Raw genomic sequence first — 14,836 nt, 5'->3', positions numbered from 1 at the left:
AGGGTGATGGAAATGTTCTAAATTTAGATTGTGGTGATGGTTGTGCAAATCTGTAATTATCTAACATTCGTTGGATTGCACCCTTAAAACAGATGAAATTTATGTTATGTAATTTGTATCTTGATATAGCTATTTAAAAAAATAAAAGATTGGTGGGCTTCCCCTCCCACTTGGATAACTGAAATGGATGTTTCTGTGTCCTACATTGCAGAGTGCACTAACCCTGCCACACTTGGCATCTTACTATTTTGGAGAAAAGTGTTCTGTATTCTGATGAGAGGCCGTCCAGGTATTTTCATGTCAGAGTCAGCAGCCTACGTTATTATGATAGAACTGGAAAGCCTTGCCCTTGCTCCTCGATACGGAAGGCTGGTGTGGTGAGTTTTCTTTCTCTCATTGCAGGCTTTTGGAAACAGGTGAAGCCAAGTTTGTGATTTGGTTTTAGGGTCAGTTGGATGTAAATCTCTTGTACCTTGTGCTCTTGCATAGACATAAAGACTTGTATCTAAACAGGCAGTGTCATGTTGGGCAAAAAATGGGTGCAGGTCATTTATTACGAGTGTTATTTCCATGGAGGGGCGCTAATTTTGCAGACCTTGTAGCTGGCAAAATGGGGAGTACTGACACTGCAGCTGTCCCCCAGTTCTCTGATGTTTTAGGAATTGGCACAATGGCTAGCCCAGTGACAGATTGGGCAGCCGCCCATATCTTGGCACAGGTGAGAACTCTTCCCAGTCAGCCCGCATGTGCTTCCCACACGTGCTTCCCACCCAGGGTTATTAGCTGTGGTGCCTGGGCCAGTCCCCTCCCGCCCTGTCTCCTCCTCTGTAAGAATGGGGTAATAACAGTACCTATTCAAGAGGGAATTTAAATGAGAATGCACTAAGGGTCTGGCACCTGCCTAAGCCCCAGGATTTGCAATAGAAGCCCTGCTGCATTTACATTCATTTTTAATAAAAGTTAGTAACTGGGGGGAGGGTAAATGAAATCTCTGTCACACCTGAGTGTGTGTGTTTCAAAGTTCTAGAGTAAGACATACATACAGTTGACAGCAGTGGGCATTGGACAGGGAAGGGAGTTTATAGCAGATTGTAGGGTGATGCATCCCCTTTGTAGAACTGCAAATAATACAGAACAGCAGAAAGTATCATCACTTATTCATTTGGGCTACAATCTCATAGATTAATGGATTTTCATTTTGATTCATTTTACAACTTAAACTGCATCTTGGGTGAAACAACAAAACTGAGGCAAATTGTGTTTCACGTGTTGGCCTTCAGAAGCATTAGCTTGTAGTACACAGTTTCACTGGGCAGCAGGCTCCGGTGGGCAGGAAGGGGCTACCCGGTGTGAAGAGGCCTGGAGGAAGGCCCGGAGCTGCCAGGACCTGGAGGGCGGGATCCCATGTCAGTATGTCTTTCTCTGCTGTGACAGTGGGATGTGCCAGGAAAGGGGGCTGGTGCTGAGAGAGCCCCTCTAGCTTTCTCATGGCCACCCCCTCAGGCAGGCATCCTGGACTGCCTGTTTCCCCCACCATTCTCACGCGTTGTTGGTTGGGTGGTTTTGTGTCCCTGTAGTATTTCAAGTCTATCCACAGTGAGCTTTTAGCTTGTGGGTTTAGATGGAGCATTCTTGCTGGTCGAAGATATTTCGGATCCCCTCGTTCTGTTTTTGTCTGTTGCTCTTTGTTTATCTTAGCAGAGGTCTGAAGGGCGCCTTCTGTGCCTTTTCAGGTCCCTGAAAAGATGCGCACAGGGCAGGGCCAAGGACACAGCCCTGTGACACCCACTGGAGAGAGACTGTCTTACAGACTTCTTGTCCCTGTTGTTTAGCACCGTCAATACCTGCTATTCACTGAACACCTGGCAGCTTTAGTCCCTGGGCAAGCCCTCATTTACATCATTTTAATTTAATCCTCATAAGCAACTTATGAAGCCGCCATTCTATCCCAAGGAAGCACAGAGCTGTAGGAAGTTCCCTAAAGTCACGCGACCAACTAGCAGGGAGGAAACTGGCATTCGACCCCAGAGTATGGCCTTTAGCTTTATGCTCCCGTTTGTTGCCTGGCAGATGCTGTGCTGACTGTTACACTTCTGTCTCATTGGATTCCACCAAATGCTCTCTGAGGTGAGCGTTGGTCCATTTTTCAGATAAGGAAACTGCCCAGTGGACAATCTCTGGTCTCCTGAGAGGTGTTCCTCTTGGGCATCTTGTACTGTTCGGCAGCCCGCTTAGGCAAGGATTAGATGCTCTCCTTGCACAGAAGGTGAGTGCCAGCTGGCGATGGGTGGAAATCTGCCTCTTGTCTTGTTTGCGCCCAGGTTGCACTGTGATGCTTTTCAGTGAAACACAGCTTGTCTTGCTGTGGGCTCTGGCAGGTTGGGGGTGTGCCCCGTGACAGCATTCACTCCATCACAGGGCCTTCACCCTCACCGCCTCACCAAGAAGCAGAGGCATCCCTGCCCCATTGGGGGTGAGGCTGGGCTCCGGCCTGGGGTCATGAGGACAGTCAGCGTGGACCGGTTGTCCAGAGGAGAAGGGGTGCCCACTGGTCTACTTGCCCTTCTTCCTACTTTGAATTAAAGCAGCAGATGAGGGAGTAAGAGACGATTTTCATCTTGGCTGTCCAAGAAAGCTCCAGAAGGAAGCGGCTTGGGCTAGGCCTTGAGGACCAGTGGATGCTATGTGTGGGGGCAGGGTAAAGAACAGTTCAGATAATGAGGGATCCACAGGCAGAGCAGGATGGGGAGGCACACAGGCTGTGACCTGTCCATTTGGTGTAGAGGAAAATCGGGCCAGGAAGGCGGCCCCTGGAATATTCCATGTAAGTGGATCAGCTAATGTGAGGAGCTCAGACTCAGCAGCACTCCCCATAGTTGGTACTGAGCAGGGCTGACGGGCCTGGGAGTCTGCATTTCTCGCAGATGAGGCTCCAGAAGCTGAGCTCATGCTGACACCTACTGAGCGGACAGGCAGGCGCTCGGGCCCTATGGCCGGGCCCACCCAGACCTCGGCTTGAGTCACTCTGTATATGTCATCTTTACTACCTTGGGTTCTTCGTCAGCAGAGCGAGGGAACTTATGCCACCTGCCTCCATCAGCAGAGGTCTCAGCATTGTGTAACAGCTGCTCCCAGGGCTGGAGGGGTCTGGAGAACCAAGCAGCTCGGTGCCCTATCCTGGGGCCAGCAAGAGGTCTGAAGGAGCAAGGCCAGTGCCATTCCTGCAACCCCTGGAGTGTAGCTCATGAAGGAACTTGCTACAGGAAAAGCACTGCCTGGTTGGGAAATTACTCCCTTATCTCGCCCTCTCTTGTCTGTGCCTCATTGCTGAGCCCTGTGGGAGCCTGAGGACCAGGGTGCTGGCTGAGGCCACCCTGCAGGTTCAGCCCCCACCAGCTCGGAGGGCTTTGTGTGAGCTGAGTGAGATCTCATAGCACAAGGTCACCCCTGTAGGGGGTGGCTCTTCTTCGTCATCTTTATGGAGGCGATGTTTCTGCCCCACTCCACTGGACGCCCGCCATTTTGGGAGTATTTCTAAAGCCATGTGGATTTGGGGGTCCAGCACTAACTAGTGAAGTGAGCTGCACAGCTTTAGTTAAGGGGCTCAGTGCCCACTCTCCCAGGCTTCCACCTTCCCTAGAGGTAGATGGCTTAGTGATTAAGGGCTCTGGGTTAAAGAAGCTTTAGCTGCTTAGAGCCGCCTTCAGAGAAGAATCCTCGACTTCCCCTGCAGAGGATGAGGCTTTGTAGTACTGGCCCCAGACCACAGTGAGGCCACCCTGCGTCCTGACCCTAACCAGGAGGCTTACTAGCCTGGAACAGGAAACCCACCAGACGAACAAAACCTAGCTCTAAGAGGAGACCAAGCCAGCATAGTGGCGAGCCTTTTACTCTTGTCCCTGCACCTGGCAAAGTGCCACTGTTTTCCCTTGAAGAGTGGATAGAGGGGCTGGCCCAGTGGCACAATGGTTAAGTTTGTGCTCTGCCTTGGAGGCCTGGGGTTTGTGGGTTTGGATCCCCAGCACAGACCTAGCACTGCTCGTCAAGCCATGCTGTGGTGGCATCCCACATAAAATAGAGGAAGATTGGCACAGATGTTAGCTCAGGGATGATCTTCCTCAAGCAAAAGAGGAAGGTTGGCAACAGATCTTAACTTAGGGCCAATCTTCCTCACCAAAAAAAAAAGTGGATGGGGTTTGCACTGGACCTTCTAGCCCTGTCAGAAGGTTTTTTTCGTATGCCATGGTGGTTAATTTCTCCCTGCTGCCTTTGTGTTTTGGCTTTATTTTACAAACCCCAACATTTTTCATACTGTTACATCTTTCTTTGCTTCTCGAGATAACAGAAGTCCTGTCTGAAGCTTCTATCTGTTGAATTTTTAAAAGTACATTTCCTTTTTGACCTCGAAGGTTTCAAATAAGCCGCTTACCCAGGTTTTGTTCCTACTGCTATACTTTGTCATCCAAACCTGTCAGATTTTCAACAGTTCTTTAGGTATAGAGTGGCCAGATAAAGTAGAGGAGGCCCAGTTAAATTCTGATAAACCACAACATTTCTTTTAGGAGAAGTCTCGTGCAATATTTGGGGCGTACTTACACCAAAAAAAATTATTAGTTGTTTATCTGAAACTCAAGTTTCACTGGACATCCTGTGTTTTTATTTGCTATATGTGGTGACGCTGTTTAGACAAGGTTGCTTTAAATTAGATTTGAAAGTTACTTGTCTTCTAAATAGGTGTCTCAGTGGGGTCTGGCTTGCTTGTCACTGACAGGAGTTCTCAGGAAAGCGTGTGTGGAGTGGATGACTGGGTCTCGGACTCCAGTGTGCACGTGAAACACCCAGGGAGCTTGTTTATCTGCGGGGCCACTCCCACCCCCAGAGAGAAGGGCTGTGCCAGGTAGGCGTCCAGGAGGCTGGTCCCCTCACCCTTGAAATAGGTGGGGGAGCAGCTTCTCGGCTTATGCCCTCAATGTTTGTGTCGTCTGATTCCCATCAGATAATCCACTACCAATAGTCGTATTAGTAATGGGTAGTTATTACTCATTTATATATAAGTAAATATTCCAGATGAGTAGTTTTAATAATTTAAACAAACGTAGGAAGTATTCTGAAGTTTGATTGGAAGAAAATGACTGAGGAATTCATGTAAAAGAGGCAAGAACATATCCGCTGATGATAAGCATGTGGGCAAGCTGTGAGAATGGAAACTGTGGGGCGCTGGCCTGGGAGTGGGCAGATCTGCGGAGCCAATGATCAGATAGCTGAGAAGCAGACATGTCTGAGCAGGATTATAATGTGTGGTAAAATCATTCCAGATCAGGCCAAAGGGAAGACCGGGTGATCAGTTGTCTTGGGTGAACTGATCCACCGTTCGGGTAAGGTCAATTTATAGTCTCACCTCTGACTGTCCACCAAAATAAATGTCAGATAGATGAAAATGTATGCATCAAGTAGGAAAAGAAATCAGAATAAAACATAAATGGATGTTTTACAGTTTTCTTGATAGAGGGTGAAGGCAATTATGAAGTTTAAAATAACCACAAAGAAAAATTCAGTAAACTTGACTATATTGAATTTAACTTCTGAGAATTGAAAATATAATTAAATCTGAAGACAGATAAGGTGGGAAAAGTATTATCTACAAATATAACCCAACTTCATTTCTTACCACATGAAGAGCTCATCCTGGAAGAATTAAGAAACAAAGCAGTTTCCAGTGGGCCAAGGATGTCAGCAGGCTGCCATGCCGGGGTGCTCACCCAGCACCCACTTAGGCCCTGGACTTGTGCTTCACGTTGTAAATAAACCTTCCCAGCAGTCTCCACGGAGTCATTTAGCCCATTTTACAGATGAGCCAATTGACTCAGTGGGTCCAGATAACTGGCCCCAAGCCTTCAGCTCCTGAGTCGGGGCTGCTGTGGGTCATGCGCAGATGTGTTTGATTAGAGTGCCCACGAGCTCTCAGGCGCCAGTCGGGCTGGCCTGTTAAAGGATGGTCCAAAGAAGAAAGAGAAGGGCTCAGGAGCACATGAAGGAACTTCAGCCTCAGTGTTTAAAACGTGCGTGAAAACCACAGGCAAAGGCCACTGCGTATCTCTGGGATTGACAAGACAAGAATTCCAGAAAGTCAGCACTCACAGTGCTGGCCGCTTTGGACATTATGAAGACGGCTGTTCTGTCTGTTTCTGGGGGAAGGATAAACTGTGAACAGCAAATTGACAGGACCTGGACTCAAAGAAAAAACGCATGAGACGTTTGACCGAGTTGTGCTTCTAGGGATCCTAAGCGAATCATCAGAGACGGGGACAGGGTTTTAGGCACAAAGGTGTTTATTTGATTGTTGTTTATGCTATCTGAAATTTGCAAACAACTGAAAATGTCTACTAGAGTTGTTTAGAATCTGAAAAAATGATATTTACCAAGGTTTAAAAAAAAACATCTTGTACTGTTAATTAAGGGGGAAAAAGCAAAACACAAAATTGTTTACACCACGTGATTCCAGCAGTTTCTAGCTGTGCATAAGAAAGGTGCAAAGTCCACAAGCATGCTAAGTTACCCTACTGCCATAGGATTGAGGCTAGTTTTTATTTTATATTTGCTCTATATTTCCAAAAATTTATGTAAGTAGTTTTAAAATTTGGAAAAGAAGGAAAAAATGCTTCTCTCAAATGGTGAAAAGCTGATGGGATGGAGAAATATTGGCTCCAGTGGAATTGCAGAAACTAGATAGGGTGACCCCAGATGGGGAGACTCTGCTGAGTTTGGGGGACTGGGAAGTGCCACCTTGTATGCTAACCTTGATAGCCCTGCTCCATCTTCAGCACCTCACTGGGGTTCTTGGTGGCATTCCTCTTGCCTCCCAGATACCGTGTCCTCCAAACCAATCCCTCTCCACTTTCCTAATCAAAACCTTACTTTTTTTGTTTTTTTCCTCGTGAAGGAGATTGGCCCTGAGCGAACATCTGTTCCCAATCTTCCTTTTTTCTTCCTTTTTTTTTCCCTCCCCAAAGCCCCAGGACATTGTTGTATATTCTAGTTGCAAGTCCTTCTGGTTCTTCTATGTGGGATGCTGCCACAGCATGGCTGGATGAGTGGAGTGTAGGTCTGCGCCCAGGATCTGAACCGGTGAACTCTGGGCCACCAAAGTGAAACACGTGAACTTAACCTCTACGCCACAGGGCTGACCCAAAACCTTACATTCTTAACAAACTCTGTGTTCACCGGTAGGGTACTGATTAAAGAAATCATGTCACATGTCCACTTAGTGGATGGAGTCTGCTGGAGCTGTGAAGGTGCTGATGGAGGTGATTTGTTGCCATAGGGAATTTCAGAAAGATATGTTAAAGTAAATAAGTCAAATGATTATGATTCCATTTTTTATCGGGATTATTTGTAGCCCCCATGTGATTCAAATATACCATCATGCTCTCCATAAATAATTCAAACATTGCATACATATGCACACTGTGTATGCATTGTTTTTTCTCTGAAAGAACAGACCAAAAACTGAGAGGATAACATCCCTGGGTGAGAGATTCATTTTAATTTTCTTTTCTTTAGCACCTAGGTATTCATAATTAGCAAGTATTGCATCTATGATTAAAAAAGAAAAAGAAAGCTATTTTTCTTGAAGGGAGAGAACAGAGAGAGAGAAGCAAGTGAAAATACCTCCTGTACCTTAGGGCTTTCTTGTTTTCCCCAGATGCTCTGGAGGAAGGTGTGAATGTGGCCGGGCCTTCCCAGGTAGCGAGCATCTTCCTTCTTCTAAGTGGTCGGTGTAGGTGAGCCTGTGGACTTTCCCCAGCACTCCCGCTCTCTTCCCCTACTCCTGTGAGGGCCCTCAGCACAGCAGTGACAGACCCCCACCTGCAGGTGGGTTGGCGTCACACAGTAGAGTTGTCACCCTTCTCTTTCTACACTTGAGCAGGTGAAGGCTCTGCACAGAGACACCGCTTGATGGGGAAGATTCAGGTGATAAAGCACCTTGTCAAAATAAACGTGCAGGTTTGAGTTTCTTGGGCAGCATGGATGGGAAGGTACGTGGGCTCTTGAGCCCAGCTGCCTGGGTTCCCCTCCCAGGGCTGCCTCTTACTGACTGGGTGATAGTGGTGGGGACATAACCTTCCTGTGCCTGTGTCCTCATCTGTGAAATGGGAGTCCAGCTGGCAGAGTCAGCTCTGTGCGCATGTTGGCTAGTGCCTGCACACATGGAATATTCCACCTGTGGCCGTGTGCAGCACCAGGAGGTTCCTATGCTGAGCTAGAGATAAGGTGACTGAAGGTAACTGTGGTATTTGGGCCAATGTATTATTGTTATTAATAGCAGGTTTTCCTTGCAGATCATATACTTTTGGCACTGTTCTAAAACTTTTCTATTTACAGAGGTAATACATGTGCATTCTAAAAGTTTCAAAGATTTCTTGAATCTGTAAGAGAAGTTTGACATCTTTCTACCCCAAGTAACTGCTAATATTTTGTTATAAGCTTGTAAATATTAAAGGGTCCATTTTCCTATCCCACATTTTAATATATCTTTCATTGGCTTGATTATATCCCATGAAATGTCTTTCTAGAAGTGTGGGCTTGGTCATAATGTTGCTGTTTTAATTTTTGCCTAAAATCTTTTTCCTCATCCTGATGTCTAAAAACTGCCACTGAACTCCTTATGCTTTGTGGAGGGGCCAATTATGAAACAGTCTCTGGATGTTTCTGTACCAGGTGACAGACCGCCTAGGGCTTGATTACCAGTAATTGTTACAGAAAATGCATGTGCTCCATGGAATGCTAGTTATTTATATTCCTTGCTTAAACCCAGCAGTTGACAGTAATTCTTTTTGAATTGCTGTTCAGGGAAAGCGGTTTAAGCCAAAAACAGGAGTTAACTTTTCTTCTTACTCCCTTGCCAGGCAGGTTACACCTCTTCATGGTTAACTTCCCTTTTACAGCATATTTTAAACAACTGTCATTTAAAACAAAAAAAAAAGGAAATAAATGGAAAAGAAGTAAGAAATGAGGGAAGAAAGGAACTGCTGGGGATGGTGGATGTCAACCAGGTGGCGTGCTTCTCTGACAGAGCCTTTCTGCTCCTGTCTTCTCCAGGAGCAGGCGGAGCAGACCCCTCCTCACAGTCCTCGAGAGCTGGCGGGACCTGGCTTCCCCACACAGTCTGACCGGCTCGCAAATCACCAAGGTAAGGAGTGACAAAAACACAGAGGCCATTGCTCGCAGCGACAGCTTTGTGTCAATGCTGAGGCTTTGAATTCCAAGACACTGTTCTTGGTACTAATGTAAGAATGTTCTGACCTTCGTTCTTCTCCCCTTTAAGGAAAATAATTTCTAAAAAAGAGAAAAATACTTGGTTTAATATCTTCACCTATTTCCTTTCCATGAACCGACTTCAGTGAGCAAAATGTCAAAATCAATTCATGTGAGTTATCCTGGGAGTCAGCTTAAAGGCACTTTGATGTTGCATATTGAGGGCTTCTCCACGGTGAAATCCTCTTGATTCTGGCATTTTAATATTTACACTTAAGAGCATTTTACATGTATGTATTCTTGGTATTTCTCTGCCTTTCTATGATTCCTTCTATTTCTTCTAGTTAATTTCTGATAGGGTCATAGTAGGAACGAAAGGAAGGATTCTAAAAGGATGCAAGAGTTAGCAAATTAGGTCTAATAAATGCAAGCTTGAGTACAGGATGGGAGCCTAGAAAGGGAGCCAGTCTGATGGTGAGAGGGAACAGGAAGAATGTGCGTGGCTGGCCTTCTGGATTATTCAGGAGTTTAAGTATAAGAAATGGAAGAACTTAGAGCTGGAAGGAATTAGAATAATCAGATTTTTTAAATTGCGTAATGAGAAAGAGGATGAAATTTGGCAAAAATAAAAGCTAGGAGTTGACCATGAAGTCAAAGAACTTTTTTTCAAATATTAGGAGATTTGTAAAAACAGGATTTTCTGTGTCAAGCATAATTTCAGGTTCATCTTTTAGAAAACTTTCAAATGAAATGATGCAAGGAAAAGAGTGCAATTTGTTGATAATTTGGCTCTGAAACAGGAAAATTTAAATGCATTTCATTGCTTACAAATGGTCTCATTTAAACTGAAATAATCCAAGTCTTGGTAAGGTTCATATAAAAATTTATGTTAATATTTTAATCAGAAAATTAGAAAAATATTACACTGAAAGGACTTTTTAAAGCTTATCTCTTATCCTGCACCTTTAAGTTGTACGTTCAAATATCCCATAGATATCACAGGTGGTGGCACCGTGAGGGGAGTCAGCTGGCGCCGTGAAGGTAAATTTGTGACACAGAAGGTAGACTGGGCTTCGTGTGGAAGAGAGCTAATCTCTTTCCTGGGCAGGAGTCACACAGCAGGCAGTGAAGCTGGGCGTCTGACTGTCCCCGTGCCTGAAGCAGGGCTTCAAGGAATGAATGAACATGTCTGTGTTGAAGTCAACTTCTGCTCAGTGACCCAGAGAGTTCGTACTTGTAAGCACAGCCAAGATGCTGGCCACCCTTCCTTGCAACCTTCAATAATTCTACACACATAGCATATAAAACAGGAAAACCAGAAGGACTCAGCCTGGCTCAGAAACAGGATAGACATTTCCACAGAGCAGTGAGCAGTGCCAATGCTGGTGCCTGTGGTTACAAGTCTAAAAGCAGCACCAACGGTGGAGGTCAGGTCCCAGGCCACGGTAAGGGCCAGGCTCAGCGCATCTAGCCAGGAGCTGGAGTGGGGCTCTTCTGCTCCTGAAAGACCCTGAACCCATGGCCAGCCAGCAGGCACAGCAGTGCAGCCAGGGCCGACCCATATAGCCTCATGGGTGCAGCGACCCGCATCCTTCCCTGAGCAGCCCTCCACCGCCACACGGGGAGGGGTAGGCAGGAAGGATGGCAGAACAGAAGAACAGAGCACAACCCACCTCAAATGAGTCCGCACATCCACGGTCCAAGCACATGAAGCAATCTCCTACTAAGTACAGCTAAGAGAGTCATCTGATCCCCAGTTTACATACGCAGTAGCTGTAAGTCTGACAAAGGCTTTGAAATAAGTGAGTTTGTAATGCTGAGGGAGACGAAAGAAAGAACAATACCCAGAAAAGAGGACAAGAAACTATGAAATACAACGGGAAGAAATGAAGCAAGAGCAGGTGGGTGCGAGAAAGAGTGCCCTAGAAATCTTGGAAATGAAATATGTAGTTACTGGCATTTTAGAAAATGCTGGATTCGATCTAAAGAGAATTAATGAGCTGGAGTCTTCTTGCCGCAGCACAGAGAGACATGGAAAAACATGAACGGCCATTGGGTGTTCAGTCTTGAGGAGAGGAGATGGAGGGAATGGTGGAGGGCAAAATTTGAAGAGATGCTACCTGAGAATTGGCCAGAATTGAAGAGAGAGCCAGTCCCCAAACTGTCCTCAAAGATTAAAAGGAAAAATGAAGATTAATCAACCTCTAAAAGGAGTTAGCACTATTCCAGAAAATGGAAGACAAAGAGAAAACCTGAAGGGAAAAAACAGATTTCCCAGCACAGGCATGGCCATTGGACTGACAGCCGACTCGGGCACAGTAAATGCCAGAAGGTGATGTGGGTTGTTTCCAGAGTGCTGAGGGAAAAGGAACGGTCCATCTAGAACTTTGTACCAACATTTAGTGAAAGTAAAATAAAGCTTTATCAGACAAAGATTGAGAAAATATGTTCCTGGCAATCCTCACTAAAAGAATTATTAACTAAATATTGTCCTTCAGGAAGAGCTGTGAATGTGGACAAAAGCATGGAGTGTAAGAAGCAATAACATGCAGAAAGGGATACAGTGTCGTAAATTTAGTTCCTTATGGATTGTTAAAATAAGGGTAAACTCAAACTTCTGATAATAAGACGTTGGGAACGTGTATGTATCTGAGTGAGGGTTGTTCAGTGAATGGTTAAAGCATACTAAGACCCCAGTTAGGAGAAGTAAAATGTAAAATAGCTTGAAGCTACATTAGAAGAAAATATACTTAGTTATGTATTTTAAAATACTGGGCACAACTAAATGTTGACTCTAATTCCTATAAGGATCTATAGTGTCTAACCTAGCAGAAAAAGATACTAGGGAATATGTATTTAATAAAAACAACCAACATTAAGCAGAAAAGGAAGATAAATAAGATATGAAAAAAAAGATGTCAGAAAATACAAGATAAGATGGTAGGAGCAATTCCAAGACTGTCTGTAACAGTCTTAACAGGCTCAAATCAGTAGACACACCTAGAACCCTGCACGTAACAGACAGGCTCTGCATTCTCTTCTGACATCTGTGTAGCTCTTTAAAAAGTTGACCATATATGGTGAGTTGCTCTGAGTTTTAAGCAATCTATCTCCTGCAAGCCACGGTCTCTGACCTATTGTGATTAAATCAGACGTCAACAGAAAAACCTCAAAACAAAACACGTAAACATGTTATGTGGAAACATTAAAACACACCCTTACTTCGCTCATGCGTTAAAGAGGAAATCACAATGAAAATATCAGTTATTTAGAGCTGAACGAGAAATGAATGTACTGCAGGTTGAGAGTTGTGTAATGCTACTAAAATAGCATTGAAGACTCAATTTCTGAGATTTAAAGGGAAGAAAAATTGACATAAGAAGAACGAAATTGAATAGCTCTCAGCAATGTAGAAGGATGTAATTACAACAGTTGAGATCAGAAATTATTGACATGATAAAGTATGAGCCAGTCTTGGGCGAAAGCTACCGTAACTGCAAACCTCTAGCACACTCAGGAGGACAAAAGGCGCGCTGGAAATCCCCAGGAAGAGCGTACCACAGAGTTACAAGAAAGAAAACAAGAAAACCGTGAACAACTTTATGACAATAAATATGAAAATATGAGGGAAATGGATAATATGTTGCAAAAATATGAAAAAAATTTCAACATCAAATGCTGTCGAGGATTTGGAGCAACAGGAACTGCTGTCATACTTTGCTGGTGGCAATGCAAAATGGTGCAGCCACTTTGGAAAACAGTTTGGCAGCTTCTTGCAAAACTAAACATACTGTTACCATACAATACAGCAATCGTGCTCCTCGGTATTTACCCAGAGGAGTTGAAAACTTATGTTCACACAAAAACCAGCACGTGGATGTTTATAGTAGCTTTATTCATCATCGCCAAAATTTGGAAGCCACCAAGATGTCCTTTAGTAGGTGAATGGACAAATAAACTGTGGTAGATCCAGACAGTGGACTGTTCTTCAGTGCTAAGAAGACATGAACTATCAAGACATGAAAAGACATAGAAGAACCTTAAATGCATATTATTAAGTGAAAGAAGGCAATCTGAAAAGGCTACGTACTGTGTGGTTCCAACTATGTGATATTCTGGAAATGGCAAAACTATGGAGACAGTAAAAAAGTCAGTGGTTGACAGGGGTGATGGTGGAGAAAGACGACTAGGCAGAGCAGAGAGCCTTTTAGGGCAGTGAAAATACTGTGTACGATATTATAATGATGGCTATAATGATAGATGTATTTGTCCAAACCCATAGAATGTACAACACCCATGAACCCTAAGGTAAACTGGACTTTAGGTAATTATGATGTGTCGATGTATCATTCTAGTGAGTGATGTTAATAATGGGAGAGGCTGTGCATGTGTACAGGCAAGGGGTATATGGGAAATCTCCATACCCCCTTCTCAATTTGGTTGTAAACCTTCCCTTCTAAAAAATCAAAGTCTTTAAAAAAAAAAAAACAGACCCATCTGAAAGAAGAAATAACCTAAAGACTACCTAAGAAAACCAAGAATATTTCTTGTGCAATGCGAATTAAATATTATGACATGATGGAGGGTAGAGCTCTGTGAGCTAAGTATAGACAGCATTCAAAAGTTTCAGGTAGAGAATTCTGAAGAAATAAAAAAGAATAGTTGAAAGAGAAAAACAAAACAAAATTCACCCTTGGAGAAATATAAGATCTTTGTTTAAATAACTCTGGAAGAAATGGAGTCAGTAGTCAGTACCACCCCCCTCAAAACTGCTGAGGAAATTTTGCAGATGAGTGTCATGCAAACTTCAAGGAACAAATACTTTCTCTCTTTATACAAACCGTTGGAGAGGTGAGGACAAGAACTCTCCCACTCAATTTTATAATGTTTGTGTAGCTTTGAAAGAGATCCAAATTATGAGCCAATATCACATGTTAACATAGAACTAAAAAGTCTGAGAAAAACATTAATTAATCATATTTAGCACTTTATCCTAAATAAAACATAAAACAAACAAATGTTATGACCCAGTTGGATTTATTATAATAGGCAAGGATGCTTTACCATCATTAGTCTATGAACACATCCAACATATTAAAAGATGAAAGGAAAAGACGTGATCATCTCACCAGAGAAAAGAAGAATGTTTAATGCAATTCAGCACACATATGATACAAAACAAACAATAACAACAAAACTCTTACTAAACCAGTACTGAAAAGAAACCTCCCTAACATGTTTTAAGTGTCTTTGTCAAAAACGTATAGCATCCGCCACACATAGTGGAGAAACATTAGAGTCATGTCCATGAAAATCAGAAATCACGCGAGAATGCCCCCTGTCACTAGAGGTCTTTGCCAGTGTAATAAGACAAGCAAACAAAGAAACAGAAATGCAGACACTGAAAGGAAGAAATGAAATCTATGCCTGTTGGCACATGATGTGATTATCCAAATAGAAAATCCACACAGATATACAGAAAGACTTTTTAAGTAAATGTGTTCTTTAAGCCGGCTGGCCAATCTAATATGAGATCAACATAAAGAATTTAATAGTAGTATTGTACAATAGAAAATTATCA

General features: G+C 43.8%; 1 protein-coding gene across 6 annotated transcripts in view; it reads left to right on the top strand.

Moving 5' to 3' along the window:
* Window positions 1–14,836, top strand: part of GRB10 (growth factor receptor bound protein 10) — a 205,153-nt gene that overhangs the window by 81,011 nt on the left and 109,306 nt on the right. For 5 of the 6 annotated variants that reach the window (XM_070264433.1, XM_023639064.2, XM_070264430.1 and 2 more), the window contains one exon: window positions 9,100–9,190. The exons of the other annotated variant lie outside the window; for it this stretch is intronic. Coding sequence is in view for 4 of the 5 variants with exons in the window: in XM_023639064.2 (XP_023494832.1) it covers window positions 9,100–9,190 (91 nt within the window). In the remaining variant the exon portion in view is untranslated. The remainder of the gene's footprint in view (window positions 1–9,099; window positions 9,191–14,836) is intronic. 6 annotated transcript variants of the gene reach the window in all.

Source organism: Equus caballus, chromosome 4 (assembly GCF_041296265.1).
Source record: "Equus caballus isolate H_3958 breed thoroughbred chromosome 4, TB-T2T, whole genome shotgun sequence".
NCBI classification, from domain to species: domain Eukaryota; kingdom Metazoa; phylum Chordata; class Mammalia; order Perissodactyla; family Equidae; genus Equus; species Equus caballus.
The sequence above is the reverse complement of the archived record's forward strand: the minus strand, read 5'-3'. Positions and strand labels throughout refer to the sequence as shown.